The sequence below is a fragment of the Rana temporaria genome, chromosome 10 (genome assembly GCF_905171775.1).
Source record: "Rana temporaria chromosome 10, aRanTem1.1, whole genome shotgun sequence".
NCBI classification, from domain to species: Eukaryota; Metazoa; Chordata; class Amphibia; order Anura; family Ranidae; genus Rana; species Rana temporaria.
In genome coordinates, this window is record NC_053498.1 from 1,211,655 (window position 1) to 1,229,607 (window position 17,953).

The window sequence follows — 17,953 nt, forward strand, 5'->3', positions numbered from 1 at the left end:
TCTCTAATAGGGGTACAGGGGGACTGAGAACCCCACTATGATCTGTGCTAGTCTCATTGTTGATAGACTCAATGTTGTATATATGTATATATTGTGTGTTGTGGACGCTTTGCTGTGATGGTTTGGGGTGTGACTGTATTCTATTGTTCTATTGTGGTGTCTGCCTCAACTATTATGGGATGTGTAAGTGTGTTTGATGTAAGGAAAGAGGGAGAGGGAATTCCTCCAGCAGCTCCCCTGCTGATAAGACTGTTTACTGATGAGACGTTTGAACACACCTGACCTGTGTGTCCATTGTCATTGGACAGTTTAACCCGCCCTGTTTTCCAAGGGTGGGGGAAAGTGTTTTGAAGTGAGAGATCTGTGTAACATGTGTGAAAATAAAGTAGTCTGCTGGTTTTTACCCTACACTGTGTTGCGGCTGGTGACTGGGGGGGGGCTAAAGAATCTTGGATAGTGCTGGTTCTTTACAGAGGAAGCATTGACGGCCCACATAGTCCTGGGTTCGTCACAGGGGGAAATTCCATAATGATGGCCATGACTTTGTGGGTTCCTTAACATCAAACCTAGATGGACTTGTTGGACATCCCATTCCAAAGGTTTGGCCATATGGCATAATAATGCACACGACTGTGCCCTAGCTCCATAAAAACATGGTTTGACCAGTTTGGCGTGGAGGAACTGGAGTGTTCTGCACAGAGCCCTGACCTCATACACCGATGGAATGCCAGTTTTTTTTCCTGGCACCCAACATGTGAGCCAAGTCTTCTCATCCAACATCAGTACCTGACCTCACAAATGGGCAACAATTCCCACAGACACCCTCCAAAATTTGGTGGAAAGACTTACCAGAAGAGTGGAGTATATTATAAAGTGGGCAACTCCATAATGATGGCTCTGGCTTTGGAATGGACGTTCAACAAGTACATCTAAGTTTAATGTTAAGGAACCCACAAAGATTTGTCCATATGGCATAATATTGCACATGACATGACTGTGCCCCCCCCCCCCCCCCCGTGTACAAAATTCCCACAGACACCCTCCAAAATCTTGTGGAAAGACTTCTCAGAAGAGCGGAGGATGTTATAGTGGCAAAGGGGGGGGGGGGGGCAACTCCATATTAATGGCATGGCTTTGGAATGGGATGTCCAACAAGCTGACATGGGTGTGATGGTCGGGTGTTCACAAATCTTAGCCCATCCGATGTCTCTCACTGCACTTTGTAGGGTGAGGAATATGGCACCACAAGATTTATATGTTTGTGTGTTGAAGTGTACTTTACACTATATACAGTGGCAAGAAAAAGTATGTGAATCCCTTGGAATCTCCAGGTTTTCTGCAGTAATTTGCCATAAAATGTGATCTGACCCTCACCTATATCACAATAGACAACTCCAATGTGCTTTAAGCTCATGACACACAATTCAAATTTCTTGTGTCTTTATTGAGCACACCCAGAAAAACAATTCATTCCACGGGGGTTCACATACTTTTTCTTGTCACTGTATCTCTCGAGGTATATGGCGCAGGATTTGTATACTGAGGTATATAGTTATATTTTGAGGTATATACGTGTGTTGAGGTATACATTGACAGTAGCTTCTATTTCACACTGTTGGGTCCATCCAACGTCCCGCTGATCTTGCTGAGAAGTGGGCAGAAGCTCGTTGGGGGAACTTCTCCGGTGGGATCGGAACCCGCCAGCTCTTCAGGTATAAAGTCTCTTATATACAAGTCACTGAATGTTTTCCTATCATGTAAAGTGTCCATACAAAATACAATGTGTTCCATCCTCCAGGACAACACTCCGGATTTCTCCTCAACTCCACGTGGCGGCCATCTCTATCTCCCTTCCTCAGGAGCTCTTCATTCTGAAGGTTGTCACATTATAAACCCCTCCATCCAAAATATCCCACAACCACATAAGGCACCACAAGAAAGCCCCTCTACTTTGCTCCAACATTCTCAGGATTCTTCTCTTCTGTACTATTCGGCAAAGACCACATTTTAGGGTAGAACCTGCTCTGCGAAAATGATACAGAGCACATCATGGTCCGATATAACATGCCACAGTCAAGTCCATCCTCACCAACCCGCCTGATACAACATGACACGGGCCAAGTCCATCCTCACCAACCCTTCTAATACAACATGACACAGGCCAAGTCCATCCTCACCAACCCGCCTGATACATGATATAGGCCAAGACCATCCTCACCAACCCACCTGATACAACATGACACGGGCCAAGTCCACCCTCACCAACCCGCCTGATACAACATGACACAGGCCAAGTCCATCCTTACCAACCCTCCTAATACAACATGACACAGGCCAAGTCCATCCTCACCAACCCGCCTGATACATGATATAGGCCAAGACCATCCTCACCAACCCACCTGATACAACATGACACAGGCCAAGGCCATCCTCACCAACCCGCCTGATACAACATGACACAGGCCAAGGCCATCCCCACCAACCCGCCTGATACAACATGACACAGGCCAAATCCTTCCTCACCAACCCACCTGATACAACATGACACAGGCCAAGTCCACCCTCACCAACCCTCCTAATACAACATGACACACGGCCAAGTCCATCCTCACCAACCCGCCTGATACAACATGACACAGGTCAACTCCACTCTCACCAACATGCCTGATTCAACACAAAACATGCAAGTCCATCCTCACCAACCCACCCGATACAACATGACACAGGCCAAGTCCATTCGCACCAACCCACATGATATAGGCCAAGACCATCCTCACCAACCTGCCTGATACAACATGACACAGGCCAATTCAATCCGCACCAACCTACCCGATACAACATGACACAGGCCAAGTCCATCCGTACCAACTCACCTGATTCAACACAAAACAGGCCAAGGCCATCCTCACCAACCTGCCTGATACAACATGACACAGGCCAAGGCCGTCCTCACCAACCCACCTGATAACACATGACACAGGCCAACACCATCCTCACCAACCCACCTGATATAGGCAAAGACCATCCTCACCAGCCCACCTGATACAACATGACGCAGGCCAAGGCCATCCTCACCAGCCCACCCGATACAAGTCGATCCTCACCTTCAATGAATTCTTACAATGGAGGTCTTAATGCCACCACAGTACACACCCGATTTGAGTTCCTGAGAATGTGGAGCTTTTATACCATGACTGAAAGTACAAGAGACCGTCACCAAGTCAGAAAGAGGAGAAACTGACTAAGTCAAGGGAACTGTAACACCAGAATACAAAACTAGACAGAGTAGACAACATAAAATGTATATGGTGGACGTGGTGCCTGGGCGGTGGACCCAACAGGACGCCTGCGAGGTGGACCTAGCACAACCTCTGTAAGGTGGACATAGCACAACGCCTGCGAGGTGGACATAGCACGACCTTTGTAAGGTGGACATAGCACGACGCCGGCGAGGTGGACATGGCACGACGCCGGCGAGGTGGACATGGCACGACCTTTGTAAGGTGGACATAGCACGACGCCGGCGAGGTGGACATGGCACGACGCCGGCGAGGTGGACATGGCACGACCTTTGTAAGGTGGACATAGCACGACGCCGGCGAGGTGGACATGGCACGACGCCGGCGAGGTGGACATGGCACGACCTTTGTAAGGTGGACATAGCACGACGCCGGCGAGGTGGACATAGCAGCAGATATAGAAGAGGTCACATATACCAGGACCAATGTATCTTCTGCCATTATTTTCCAACATCTGAGTTTTAGATATAGGACTATTGAAATGTAAAGGTTACCGTCTGAAAAACAATGCCATTTATATCGTTTTTATGTAGAGGGAGAAGCCCAGTCCTGAACAGACAGTATTGGGTACAATTACTCTACAGAGGGAAGGCGAGAGGACAGGTGTGCTTGGCTGATCCTCCTATGAGAACATTCACCTATATGGCAGAAGATGGAGATCTACCATTCAGAATATTTCACACAATGTTGGGATCTTGTGTGTTGTCTGAATGGCACTACCACTTTTAGTCCTACAAAGGATTCTACAGTAATGTAATAGCCCTTCATCGCCTATTACCAGTGGTGGACCAACACTCAGGCCATGCTCTTCTACTGGAGTCTAATACTAGCGGTGGACCAACGCTCAGGCCATACTCTTCTACGGGAGTCTACTACTAGTGGTGGATCAACGCTCAGGCCATACTCTTCTACTGGAGTCTACTACTAGTGGTGGACCAACGCTCAGGCCATACTCTTCTACGGGAGTCTACTACTAGTGGTGGATCAATGCTCAGGCCATACTCTTCTACGGGAGTCTACTACTAGTGGTGGACCAACGCTCAGGCCATACTCTTCTACTGGAGTCTACTACTAGTGGTGGATCAACGCTCAGGCCATACTCTTATACTGGAGTCTACTACTAGTGGTGGACCAACGCTCAGGCCATACTCTTCTACGGGAGTCTACTACTAGTGGTGGACCAACGCTCAGGCCATACTCTTCTACTGGAGTCTACTACTAGTGGTGGACCAACGCTCAGGCCATACTCTTCTACAGGAGTCTAATACTAGTGGTGGACCAACGCTCAGGCCATACTCTTCTACGGGAGTCTACTACTAGTGGTGGACCAACGCTCAGGCCATACTCTTCTACTGGAGTCTACTACTAGTGGTGGACCAACGCTCAGGCCATACTCTTCTACAGGAGTCTAATACTAGTGGTGGATCAACGCTCAGGCCATACTCTTATACTGACTGGAGTCTACTACTAGTGGTGGACCAACGCTCAGGCCATACTCTTATACTGGAGTCTACTACTAGTGGTGGACCAACGCTCAGGCCATACTCTTCTACGGGAGTCTACTACTAGTGGTGGATCAACGCTCAGGCCATACTCTTCTACTGGAGTCTACTACTAGTGGTGGACCAACGCTCAGGCCATACTCTTCTACGGGAGTCTACTACTAGTGGTGGATCAATGCTCAGGCCATACTCTTCTACGGGAGTCTACTACTAGTGGTGGACCAACGCTCAGGCCATACTCTTATACTGGAGTCTACTACTAGTGGTGGACCAACGCTCAGGCCATACTCTTCTACGGGAGTCTACTACTAGTGGTGGACCAATGCTCAGGCCATACTCTTCTACGGGAGTCTACTACTAGTGGTGGACCAACGCTCAGGCCATACTCTTCTACAGGAGTCTAATACTAGTGGTGGACCAACGCTCAGGCCATACTCTTCTACGGGAGTCTACTACTAGTGGTGGACCAACGCTCAGGCCATACTCTTCTACTGGAGTCTACTACTAGTGGTGGACCAACGCTCAGGCCATACTCTTCTACAGGAGTCTAATACTAGTGGTGGATCAACGCTCAGGCCATACTCTTATACTGACTGGAGTCTACTACTAGTGGTGGACCAACGCTCAGGCCATACTCTTATACTGGAGTCTACTACTAGTGGTGGACCAACGCTCAGGCCATACTCTTCTATGGGAGTCTACTACTAGTGGTGGACCAACGCTCAGGCCATACTCTTATACTGGAGTCTACTACTAGTGGTGGACCAACGCTCAGGCCATACTCTTCTATGGGAGTCTACTACTAGTGGTGGACCAACGCTCAGGCCATACTCTCCTACTGCAGTCGAATACTAGTGGTGGATCAACATTCAGGCCATACTCTCCTACTGCAGTCGAATACTAGTGGTGGATCAACATTCAGGCAATACTCTTCTACTGCAGTCTAATGGAAAACACATTGAAGAATGGCTCCTAGGTGTGACTGGTTCCTGAATTCTCTATCTGCCCCCCTCACTTTCTATATCTGGTATGAGGAGTCACACAAAGCTGTGTGTTGACTAGAAGCTGCCACTTAGCACATGGACAGTTGGTGTTTAGTTCTCATTTATTGAAAGTCATAGACAACATTTTGCATTTAAGAGATAAAAAAAAAGCACATTGGTGGTCACTGCTCGGGGGGGGGGGGGGGGGGTGGGTGGCGGCTTCCATAACTGGAATAATTAGGCAGAAGCTGAGTGCACAAAAGCAATAAAGGGAAGTGTGTGATGGAGAGGGAGGGATCTGCTCAGAGGCGTCCCTAGGAGGGGGCCAGAGGGGGCCCTGACCCCCCCAACATCATGCTGTGCCCCACCATGTGCCCCCCCCCCAAAAAAAAAAATTTTTTTTTTTTTTTTTTTTTTTTTTTTGAAATTTTTGTATTTTGCTCCCCGAGAGGGAGAGCCGTCCCCAGTCAGCTCTGCGGGGGATTCCTCCCCCTCCCTGTGCTCGCCGACACTGCATAATGCGAGCGCTCACACAACCAGATATTCTAGCCTGGGCCGTGTTTAAGTGTGTGCACTGCAGACTGCAGTACACTGTAATCACTGAACTACATTATCTGCATCCCTTCTCTCCCCCCCATCTGTCTCCCTCCCCCTCTCCTGTTCTTTCAAAACATTCACAATTTACTTTCACTTTCAGTTAGGCAGGTAATATACGGTGCAAATTTCTTTCCTGCATCCACAGATTGCAGGAAAGAAACTTGCATGATTCCCCCATCAACAGACACTGCTGACGGGAATATCCCTCCTGCCCAGCAATTGTATTCTCCCGACAAACAGTGATTATCACTAGTGACTATACAGCAACCACTAGTGATAATTATAAGAGAACCTGCTCATTAATGGTTCAAATCTCAGCCAGTTTCTGCTGAACCAGCTGAGATTTAAACTGTCTATGGCTGGTCTTAGCTCTTAGGCAGCCCATACATTGATTAGCACTGTGGAGTGTCGGCTTCCTGGCGGGATCGGGCATGTGGGATTTCAAACACATCCGAGCCCATCTCTATTGGATGTAGACAGTTGAGCTCCCTGCAGGTTGCTTAGCAGCAGTGGACCCTTCTCTGACATGCTGATTGGGATGCAATCCAGGTGATGCTCTTAGTCAAATCCTAGTCATAAATATCAGAGATTTTATTGATCAAAGCCCACACTTTACAGGCATAGAGCCCACATGGCTGCTGATCATACGGTTGATTATATTTATGTGGTTGTACTCTTGATGCTAATAAATACTGTGTTTATTAGATCTGACTGGGAGCATCACCTGGATCACATGCCGATCAGCATGTCAACAGAGAAGGTTATACAGCATTAATGCTGCTAGGTGACCAGCTGGGGGCTCAGCTCTCTATAACCAATAGTGCCAGCCTTCCCCTGCATGCACCCATAATGTCACCAGCACTAGGTCCTAATAGACTGCCGCCGCTGCCAAGGAGACAGACGCCAGACCAGCGCTGTAAATAGCAGGGACAGGACAACTGGGGATCCCCACTGTGGCAGAACACCAGGGCCCGGTGGCAAGACAACCTTTGCAACCCTGATAGTTCTCTCACTGCTTTGGACCCTTATATTTTCTTGGTGTGCTGGCGACATATATCTCTTGTTTTCTGCCACCCTGGGGGGCCCCAGTATAGTAGGAAGGGAGCTCACTGCAGAACATGTGAAAGGGCCCATAGTGGGATGAGTAGTAAAGGGCCCCAGGATATATATATATAATTGCATTTTATAGTTGGCCCCCCTACTTTTGTCCATGTCCCCCCATGTGCCCCCCCTAAATATGAAAGCTGGAGACGCCACTGGATCTGCTAGCAGTGAAAAGCCGAATGTTTTTTATTGGCTGTCTGAAATCACATGATATCACAGGTGGTGCGGGCCCAGGCAGCATAAGTGTCCAATCAGATTAATGGAGAGTCCTGATTAGATAATTTGAAGGGTGAAGAGACAGACAGAAGTCATGGAGGAGGGCATTCCAGCATGCAAACACATCTTTGGTGTTACGGCACACGACCGGGAGGAATGGGTGCCACCCAAAGCCTAGAAGCCTAGAAAAGCCTACGAGAGATGTGCGCGCTGAGGAGATCAGTTACTGGACATGCAAGCAGGAAGGAGAGTGGAGGAGATTTAGCACCATGCAAGTGAGGTGGAGGATGGAGGGGTCTAATGGTGACTCTTTCACCAACCTTGAACATGGAGCGTCGCATTGCCCTCGTCCATGTCGAACATGTTGGAGCCGGTGCAGATGTAAATCCCGGCGTCCTCAGGCTGCGCATTACGGATGGTCAGGATCCCGTTAAAGTCCATCGCTCTCTCTGGGAGCTTCCCATTGTTCTGACGAGTCCAAACCAATGTGTAGGCCGGAGACTGGAGGAGAGAGAGAGGAGAACAATGGTTGGTTATGGATAACACAAGATTTACAGGAAAGGCCATCGATACCTTAAGCGGTTTAGACTAAACGTTCACCGCGCCCCATCACTCACCACACTCTTTGCGGTGCATATGAAGGTGACGTCAGATCCCTGGCGTACGCTCTGGACCCGCTGCTCCTCCACGGTGACGGTGATGGGTCTGGTGTGGGAGCCCGCTGTAACAATGAGAAGATCTCCGTTATTCCACATTTCAGATCACAACAACCACAGAGTTCACTACCCATAAGAGCTCCGGGCAGGACGGGCCCTCAGGGGGTCTACGTGGGTTCTGTTGATCTGGAGGGGATTATATGGAAAGAATGGCTGAGACATGACATTGGAGGGGGGGGGGTCAGGGTTTAGGGGATACAGAATACATATAAAGGGGATACAATACTGGAGATGGAAATCAGACAAACCTCAATATCCTGCATGTGGAGGAGAGTCCCGGGAGATGGCAGCGTAATACAAAGTAAGGGTTAATTGTAGGGCCGACATTTCTCTGCATGAGTTACCATTCATATGACATCATTGGGGAATATTCCACAGACAAATGATATACAAGGATAAACCTTCATACAACACAATCGGGGCCCACCGCTCAGCTCTTCAGGAGCGTGCCTCCTTAGAAGGTCATAGTGTTGCTCACAGGGGGAGTTGGCCGGAGGTGGTCTCTTCCTTACATTCTATGCATTAAGGTGAAACACCCCCCCGAGCCCCCGTTTACTTACCTGACCCCTTCTCGGCCGGGCTTCTCGGCTCATTCATTGGTTGATTGATAGCAACGCAGCCATTGGCTCGCGCTGCTGTCAATCACATCCAATGACGTGGCGCGCCAGGGGGGCGGGGCCAAGTGATACAGTCGGCGGCTCCATTACGGTAGCGCGCCCGCAAGAACTAACCCCCATGGGAGAGAGTTCCCTTGAAGGGGGTCAGTTCTTGTGGGGAGGAGCCAAGACAGCCGCCGAGGGACCCCAGAAGAGGAGGATCGGGGCCACTGTATGCAAAACGAGCCGCACAGTGGAGGTAAGTATAGCATGTTTGTTATTTTTATTTTATTTTTAAATGGGAACCTTTAGTGTCCCTTCAATGTGACCTAAAATGTGTTACATTGTTTAAATGAAATGTAATAAAATTTGCTATTTTTATGAAATTTGGTACCGAGTCACTTTGGCGCCGTTATAATCCCACCTCCGCCGCTCCCCCTGAATTAATTCTTTGGGATGAGGCGCCTTATCTAAGGAGGACACATCAGCCACTCTCCATCTACCTTCTTCATCCAGAATGTTATGGGGGTGGGGTGAGCGCAAAGGCCAGGTTTTTATTGCTGAGATTTCCATCTGTCGTACCTCGGAGAAGGAAATGCCAGGAAATCCCCCCAGCGGGGACACCTAGCTAACGGAGCTCCTAACCTTTCCCCACTTCAGCCAAGACAAAGAAAACTAGGGATTGGAGTTCCACCGGAAGAATCCAGGTGCTGTATGCAGATGATGTGGATTGGGTATGACCCCATTCCTTCTTCTGGTGTTACATGGATTGTATTCCTCCTGATTCCTCCTCTCTCTATAGGTGTCCTCATTACTCTCCTCTACAACAGTCCCCCCAAACTCAGTCACCCCGAGAACATTCACCTTGTACAATGATCTCCGCCCGGCTGGTGTTGGCGAATTGGTAGTTGCGGCAGGTGCAGATATAGACGCCGGAATCGGAAGGCTGGACGCTGGGGAAATGTAAGCTTTCTCCTGAAATAGGACCAGAGACACACACAGGTTAACGGATTCAGTGGATGATCTACAAACATCACAAGGTGCACACACTCCAGACTCTGCAGCCTCGTATTTCAGCACTGTGCACGTCCCCATACTGCTGATAGCAACATACAATGGCCACCTACCTCCTCAACCACGTTCCAAATGTCTGCTGCATGGGACGCCTCTGATCTAAATGTAGAGGCCAATCTGACACTGAACTATCTGCACTCTGCTACACACTCCTACCTAATCCTAGCAAACCTTTACCTAAAAACAGGGTCAAAGTGATCCCTCTCTGGCCAACTGAGTCAAAGTGATCCTTCTCTGGTCAACTGTGCCAAAGTGATCCCTCTCTGGCCAACTGCATCAAAGTGATCCCTCTCTGGCCAACTACATCAAAGTGATCCCTCTCTGGCCAACTACATCAAAGTGATCCCTCTCTGGTCAACTACATCAAAGTGATCCCTCTCTGGCCAACTACATCAAAGTGATCCCTCTCTGGCCAACTACATCAAAGTGATCCCTCTCTGGCCAACTGCATCAAAGTGATCCCTCTCTGGCCAACTGCATCAAAGTGATCCCTCTCTGGCCAACTGAGTCAAAGTGATCCCTCTCTGGCCAACTGAGTCAAAGTGATCCCTCTCTGGCCAGCCGAGTCAAAGTGATTCTTCTCTGTTCAACTGAGTCAACGTAATCCCTTTCTGACTGCCTAAAAGTGATCCCTCTCTAGACAGCTGTGCCAAAGTGATCCCTCTCTGGCCAACTGCAAGGAATGTTTAAAAAAGCTGACCCTGTTGCTGTGTATTGTGACGGTTCTGCCTATCAGGATTGTTTTGTACCCATGGAATGGGCTGCCCCATACACTTCCTTTGCTCTCACATTCCTGGCCTTGGCTGAAAGGAGACATCAGTCGGGTACCATGAAGAGCTTTTATATCTAATTTTAATGGGGGGGGACACATTTATACCGGGGGGTGCTCGGGGGGCCCCGGCAGTCTCTTACCTCTGTCTATGAGTTGGGAGTTGCTGGGAATAGGTCGCCCATCTTCACGGGTCCAGAAGTAGTAGTAAGGAGGATCTCCGCTGCCCTGACAGCGCAGAGTCACCTTCTCACCCGCCGCAGCCGTCTTTTTATCAGGATAAATCCTGACAATGAAGGTAGATCTTCGATCTGAAAGACAGGGGGGGGGGTGTCATCTATCACACGGTACAAAGGAATGACATTTCAGGGTCATATTCAGTATAACAATCAGGAAAATGATGGGGACTCACCATCAGGGAGACATTTCTGTCCTCGGATGTTGGGGCTCCCCGTGTAGCCAGGAGCACATCTGTTAGGGGGATGGGACAAAGGACAAAGTGTGAGACAAACATCCATACTGAGATATCCTATCCGTACCTAGAGCTGTCCCAGGGACACCGATGTGACACAAACCCCCATCCAGAATATATATCCAACCGTAACCCAGAATACCCAACCTCGACGCTCCCCTGCCCTGGAGATTCTACCAATTCTGATACTTTCATATCCAACTAATGATATATAATGTGTAGAGCAGGGGTCTCCAAACATGTCAAGCAAAAGGGCCACTTTATTGTCCTTCAGACTTTAGGAGGGCCGGATTGAGCCAGCAGGGGCAGAAAATGTCACGGGCCCAGCATCAGTGAGAACAAATATGACCTCAGGGTTGGTGGTCAATAGGAGAAGGAGTATTCCCCCGATCAGTAGGAGGAATAGCATCCCATCATTGGTATCAGTGGAAGATATAGTGCCCCCTTGTTGGCGTCAGTGGGAGGAATTGTGCCCCAAGGGCCAGATAAAGGCAAGCAATAGGCCACATCTGGCCCTGGGGCCATAGTTTGGAGACCCCTGGTTTAGAGGATCAGTACTGAATGTATATTGTTACAGAATCTAGAAACATCCATACTAGGAACAAAGTATGAGGCTTCATTTATGGACTATTCTAGAGATGTCCTATCTGAGGCCAACACCTGGAGGTACCTACCTCAGTACACAACAAGCCTTCCAATCATTGACTGATAACACTGTGACATGAAGTGAATATCACTTACCTCTCACAGTACTGTCCAGTGTACCCCGGAGGGCAGGCCGTGCAGCGGTACCCACCTGTACCCACTGTCTCACATGTCTTAGAAAACCTAAAATAAATCACAGGAGGAAATCAAGATATGAGTATTAAATTATATGGCATCAAATACTTCATTATGTCCAGAACACAATCATTATTTTACTTTATTTTTTTTAAACTACATAATGTGAATGTATGAAAAAAAAATCAAGCTGAGCATGGTACTCAATGGAAGGTACCGTAATGGGGTCTTCTCCTGCCTCTGCCTCACCCCCACCAGCAGAATACCCCACCACTCTTTTCAGAAGGTATTATATCTTCACTTTTCTCTGCCTCACCCCCCGCTAGAAGGTATCGCATATGATGTGCTCCTGGCTCTTCCTTGCTCCTCACCATCAAGCTACCCCACCTCTTCCACCAGAAGGTACGGTAATGGGGTCTTCTCCTGCCTCTCCCCCACCAGCAGTATACCCAACCACTCTTTTCAGAAGGTATTATATCGGGTCTTCCCTTTTCTCTGCCTCACCCCCCGCTAGAAGGTATCACATATGATGTGCTCCTGGCTCTTCCTTGCTCCTCACCAGCAAGCTACCCCACCTCCTCCACCAGAAGGTACCGTAATGGGGTCTTCTCCTTCACCTTCACCACCAAGATAACCTACCTCCCCACCAGAAAGTACCGTAATGGGGTCTTCTCCTGCCTCTGCCTCACCCCCACCAGCAGAATACCCCACCACTCTTTTCAGAAGGTATTATATCTTCACTTTTCTCTGCCTCACCCCCCCGCTAGAAGGTATCACATATGATCTGCTCTTGGCTCTTCCTTGCTCCTCACTAGTAGGATACCCAACCTCCTCCACCAGAAGGTACCATAATGGGGTCTTCTTCTGTCTCGGCCTCACCCCCTCACCAGGAGGATACCTCACCTCCTCCCACCCACCAGAAAATACTGTAAAGGGGTCTTCTCCTGTCTCGGTCTCACCCCCCCACCAGCAGGATACCCCACCAGAAAGTACTGTTAAAGGGGCCTACTGCTGTCTCTGCCTCGCCCTCTATTAGCAGGATACCCAACCTCCTCCATCAGAAGGTACTGTAAAGGGGTCTTCGGTCTCTGCCACACCCCCCACCAGCACGATACCCCACCTTCCCACACCAGAAAGTACTGTAAAGGGGTCTTCTACTTCACCACCAAGATAACCTACCTCCCCACCAGAAGGTACCTTACAGGGTCTTCCTATGGTTCTGTTTCATCCCCTAACTCCAGGATAGCCCCCTCCCCCCCACTATAAAGAAGTCTTCCCCTGGGTTTTGCCTGACTAATCCACCAGCAGGATCCACTGTTGGAATATCTATAAACTTCTGAAAAAGTCCTCCTCCTCCCACATGATCGGATCCAAGCTGTGCATTGTGGGAGGGAGTACATGTCATTTCCCTGGGGGGATTTGGTGGAGGAGGTTGTAGGTACAGGTAGGACAGCGGTCTTTAGGTGGCCACTATTCTGTGCATTATGCTTTATTTTTTTAATTTATTCCTATAGATTCCATTTTTTATTGGGATATCGAGAGAAAAGATTTTATCCACACGGAGACAAGGGGCAGGGAGAACAAAACCTAGAAATCGAACACAACATACAACTGAAATAATAATTGATTGAGGAACAAGTCTTTTTCCTGTAATTGATTTTCTCACAGCGTACACCCCAGCAGGTAAGTCTCTGCCATAAATGGAGGACACTTACTGGTTCTCCGGGTCGGTCAGCGGGCACGCACAAGGTTGGCAGTCCTCAGGAGTCCCGGCCGTGGCATCGCCGTAGAAGCCGGCCTCGCACTTGTCGCAGAACTCGCCGCCCGTGTTGTGTAAACAGTTCTAAAGTCACAGGAAACATCAAACTGGTAAAAACATTTCATTCTTCATGATGGGGGGGGACTGGCCGGGAATACCGTCTAGGTGGAACATGAACTGAATGGGGGTCATACCGGATGACAAACAACAACAACCAGAAGATAACGGTGGCGTCTGATTGGCTGCTGTCAAGAATACAGACATTTCAGAGATTTTAAGGAACAAGGGTTTTCTGTGTTCGGGAGACCATGGATCTGTGTACAGTGGAACCTCGGATTGCCAGTAACGCGGTAAACGAGCGTTCCGCAATACAAGCACTGTATTTAAGAAAACCTGACTCCGTTTGCAAGGATTCAAGCCAAAGAGGTGTGCAGTACCGCATTTGGCCTGAGGTGGAGGGGCGCCGGAGCTGAGCGGAGCTGTTCAGAGCCGTTCAGAAAACCTTGGAAATACTCAGTTCCAGAGCCTGAGGTTTTCTGAGTTCAGCTGAGCTGTCCTCAGGCCTTTTCAGGTGTTTCCGAGGCTCTCTGACGCCCCCACCCCCACCTCTGGCCACATGCGGTATTGCATGCCATTGAAGTCAATATGGAACTATTTTCATTTCCATTGACTCCTACGGGGAAACTCGCTTTGATATGCGAGTACTTTGGATTACGAGCATTCTCCTGGAATGGATTATACTCGTAATCCGAGGTTCCACCGTGTGTACACTGTGTGGTGGGGACATGGACACAACGAACAGCGGGAGCAGCTATAAGATAATAAGGTGTGTAAATAAAGTCCAGGCACTCCGGAGTCTGGATACTACGACAATCGTTTGCGTTGCACACTCACCGTACAGGCGCCGGTCTCCGGGTGACACGTCTCAGAGTGGCCATTGCAGTCACAGGGCTCACAGTGTCCGAGGTATAGACCTCCTCCGGTACGAGTGAATCCGGGGGCGCAGTCCTGTCACAGAAAGAAACGGGTTATTACCCCACTAGGAAATATTGCCATAGGCACACCCACAGGTGAAAGAACAATGAGCATCAATCAAGAGTCACTAAAATTGGAGGAAAGCGGGAAATGAACATCCTGGGAGGAGCTTCACTCAACCTTTCCTACACAGAGGAACCCCGGAAATAACCTTCCAGTCTCAGGGAACCCCGGAAATAACCTTCCCGTCTCAGGGAACCCCGGAAATAACCTTTCCTACACAGAGGAACCCCGGAAATAACCTTTCCTACACAGAGGAACCCCGGAAATAACCTTTCCTACACAGAGGAACCCCCGGAAATAACCTTTCCTACACAGAGGAACCCCGGAAATAACCTTCCCGTCTCAGGGAACCCCGGAAATAACTTTTCCTACATAGAGGAACCCCGGAAATAACCTTCCCGTCTCAGGGAACCCCGGAAATAACCTTCCCGTCTCAGGGAACCCTCTGCTAAAAATGACCAGATCTACAACTCCTGATACATTAGTGTGATGGGAAGAACGTTCCTTACTAATTTACTAACGCTGATGCCGGAGATGTTTCTACAATCCGGCCCCCTATTGCCTGAAGGACAGAAAACTGACCCCATGTTTAGGAAATTTGGAGACCTCTTCTCTAGAGGAACCCGATAGTTCAATGGAATAATGGCTGAGAGACCCTGTCCTGGTCCTGGAGAGGTCAGCCGAGACAGGCAACTTATACCGGGGCTCGGAATGTGTGGACTTGGCATGGCCTAGTGCCAGCTACCAGCAGGAAGCCATGGGTACCAGTACTCGCAGTATAGAGGATTATCGTTCACTGGTCCTTGTGGTCATTTGGGAAGATGGGGAGGGGGGGGGGGGGGTAAATACAGGACAAGGAATCTCTCAGGATGTTGGGATGGAAGGGAGGACCCTCAAGACACAAGAAGGAACATTTATTTATGGAAAAGCTCCAACTATGGCATAGATGATTGGTGTATATAGTAACAGTATAGGTGGCACTGCCAATGTGAGGCAAAAAGGACTAAAATGTACAAAACATTCAGACCGAACCCAACCCATCTCACCTGACAGGACAGCCCTTTGTATCCAGGAGGACAGCGGCATTCCTCCACCTCCAAAGCCTGCGGCAGTCTGGTGTAAGCCGGCCCAGCGGTCTCCATGATTACACCGGTGATACTGGAGGATAACATGTCTGTGGAATACGAGGCTCGGATAAGAACTTCATCGAGATCAGCCAGAGCCATCATCAGATGTTCCCGGGTGGCCTGCTGCCCGTCCGGACGCTTCCACTGACTCTGATGGGAGGTGATAGAGAAACGTTAGAGGGAAAAGGTGGGGAACAATGTGGGGGAGTTCCTTCATGTCTGGGATAAACCACAGAGAAGTCCCTCACCTCTCGGAAGGCGATCTCGAAGGTCTTGCTCTCACGTGGGCGCAGCTCCGTCTGGTAGGCAACCAGCGTGATGTCATTACCCTGCCGGGGCAGAAGAAACCTTGTTTAATATTTCGTTGGGTCTCCATTGAGATGAACCTTCCCCACCCAGAGAAAGGTGGCCAATCACAATGGAGGCTTTCTGAGGACTTCCCTCCACATGCAGAACCAGCCCCATGATTGGATGCCAAACCCTGGTTTACGGTTGGATGTTCTCACTGATAAAGGCGACTTTTATTTTTAGGAAAGTTGGTGTAAAATAAGCAATTCTATCATTTTATGAAAGTGACAAAACCCTTCAAAAGGAAAATCCACCCTAAACATCTATAGAAAGCCATCATTGCGCTCAGTCTTTGGCACAAATACCAGGCACTGTCACCTTTAGGGTGGACAGATGAACAGGGAAGATATTTGGGATTTTTTTAGGTGCAGAAATAATATCTAATATATTTTTTTAAAATAATTAATTTTCTATTTTGAGAAACAAAATTAAAAGTATAACAGTTGGCAAGTACAGCATTAGCAGCACAGCACTGTAAGGTGGATTTCCCAACATGTTTCGCCCATGTGTCTGGCTTCCTCAGGGAGAGGCTGTCCAGTTTGGAAGTACAGTAAAACCTTGGATTGCAAGCATAATTAGTTCCAGAAGCATGCTTGTAATCCAAAGCACTTGTATATCAAAGCGAATTTCCCCATAAGAAATAATGGAAACTCAGATGATTCGTTGAATGAATGAATGAATGAATGACTTGTATAGCGCAACTCATGCGAACTGAATCGCCTCTGGGTGCTTTTTCCAGCCAGAGTCTGCTTGGCTGGTGCGGTCATTTTACCCCGTAGGATCGTGACACGCTTGGGACACACAGTCATACACACAGATATACATATATATACTGGGCCAATTTGGACATGATCCAATTTACCTACCAGCATGTCTTTGGAGTGTGGGAGGAAACCGGAGTACCCGGAGGAAACCCACGCAGGCACAGGGAGAACATGCAAACTCCAGGCAGATGGTGTCGTGGTCGGGATTCGAACCAGCGACCCTTTTGCTGCTAGGCGAAAGTGCTACTCACTGCATTCCACAACTATTGATTCATAAGTCCTTCAGTTTATAGTGCATATAAAAAGATTATAGCGATGCGATTGGTTGTGTGACCATAAAATGCCCATCCACAAATGGAAGCCTCCACAAGGGGATTAGAAGCAAAATCCATCAGGAGCTCCAGAGTATAAATGAGAGGCGCCTCTAAGTGTAGCAATAAGTTGCTAAATGTTGTCCCTTCATTAAATGTAACCATATTGCTACACTTAGGCCGCGTACACACGGTCGGTCAAAACCGATGGAAACGGACTGAAGGACTCAGAAAAAGCAGAGGCAAGGGTGGCGCCAAAGGCATTGGCCTTCCCCTTTATAGTGACGTTGTACGTGGTTTACGTGTCCGCGTTCTGAACCGAACGCTTCTTTAACCTATGGTGTGTAGGCACATCAGACCATCAGTCAGCTTCATCGATGAACCGATGAAACGGTCCTTCAGTCCGTCCTCATCCGATGGACTGATCGTGTGTGCAGGGCTTTAGGCGCCGCTCTTCTTTTTTTATACTCAGTTGTGACATGACGCTACTCTTATATC

At 48.8% G+C, this 17,953-nt stretch overlaps 1 protein-coding gene and 1 long non-coding RNA gene across 13 annotated transcripts in view; both read right to left on the reverse strand.

Annotated features, from left to right (window-relative positions):
- The window catches only part of HSPG2 (heparan sulfate proteoglycan 2), a 109,180-nt gene that overhangs the window by 43,010 nt on the left and 48,217 nt on the right, over positions 1 to 17,953 (reverse strand). For all 12 annotated transcript variants that reach the window (XM_040327021.1, XM_040327027.1, XM_040327029.1 and 9 more), the window contains 10 exons: positions 16,281 to 16,361; positions 15,952 to 16,182; positions 14,762 to 14,875; positions 13,824 to 13,951; positions 12,070 to 12,156; positions 11,269 to 11,327; positions 11,000 to 11,167; positions 9,878 to 9,988; positions 8,319 to 8,422; positions 8,022 to 8,202 (listed from right to left, as the gene is read on the reverse strand). In XM_040327021.1, coding sequence (XP_040182955.1) covers positions 8,022 to 8,202; positions 8,319 to 8,422; positions 9,878 to 9,988; positions 11,000 to 11,167; positions 11,269 to 11,327; positions 12,070 to 12,156; positions 13,824 to 13,951; positions 14,762 to 14,875; positions 15,952 to 16,182; positions 16,281 to 16,361 — 1,264 coding nt within the window. The remainder of the gene's footprint in view (positions 1 to 8,021; positions 8,203 to 8,318; positions 8,423 to 9,877; positions 9,989 to 10,999; positions 11,168 to 11,268; positions 11,328 to 12,069; positions 12,157 to 13,823; positions 13,952 to 14,761; positions 14,876 to 15,951; positions 16,183 to 16,280; positions 16,362 to 17,953) is intronic.
- On the reverse strand, positions 1,088 to 5,981 carry LOC120916188. The gene is made up of 3 exons (XR_005743971.1): positions 2,532 to 5,981; positions 2,227 to 2,358; positions 1,088 to 2,185 (listed from the first exon to the last, which is right to left on the reverse strand). It is a non-coding gene; the product is annotated as an uncharacterized LOC120916188 (long non-coding RNA).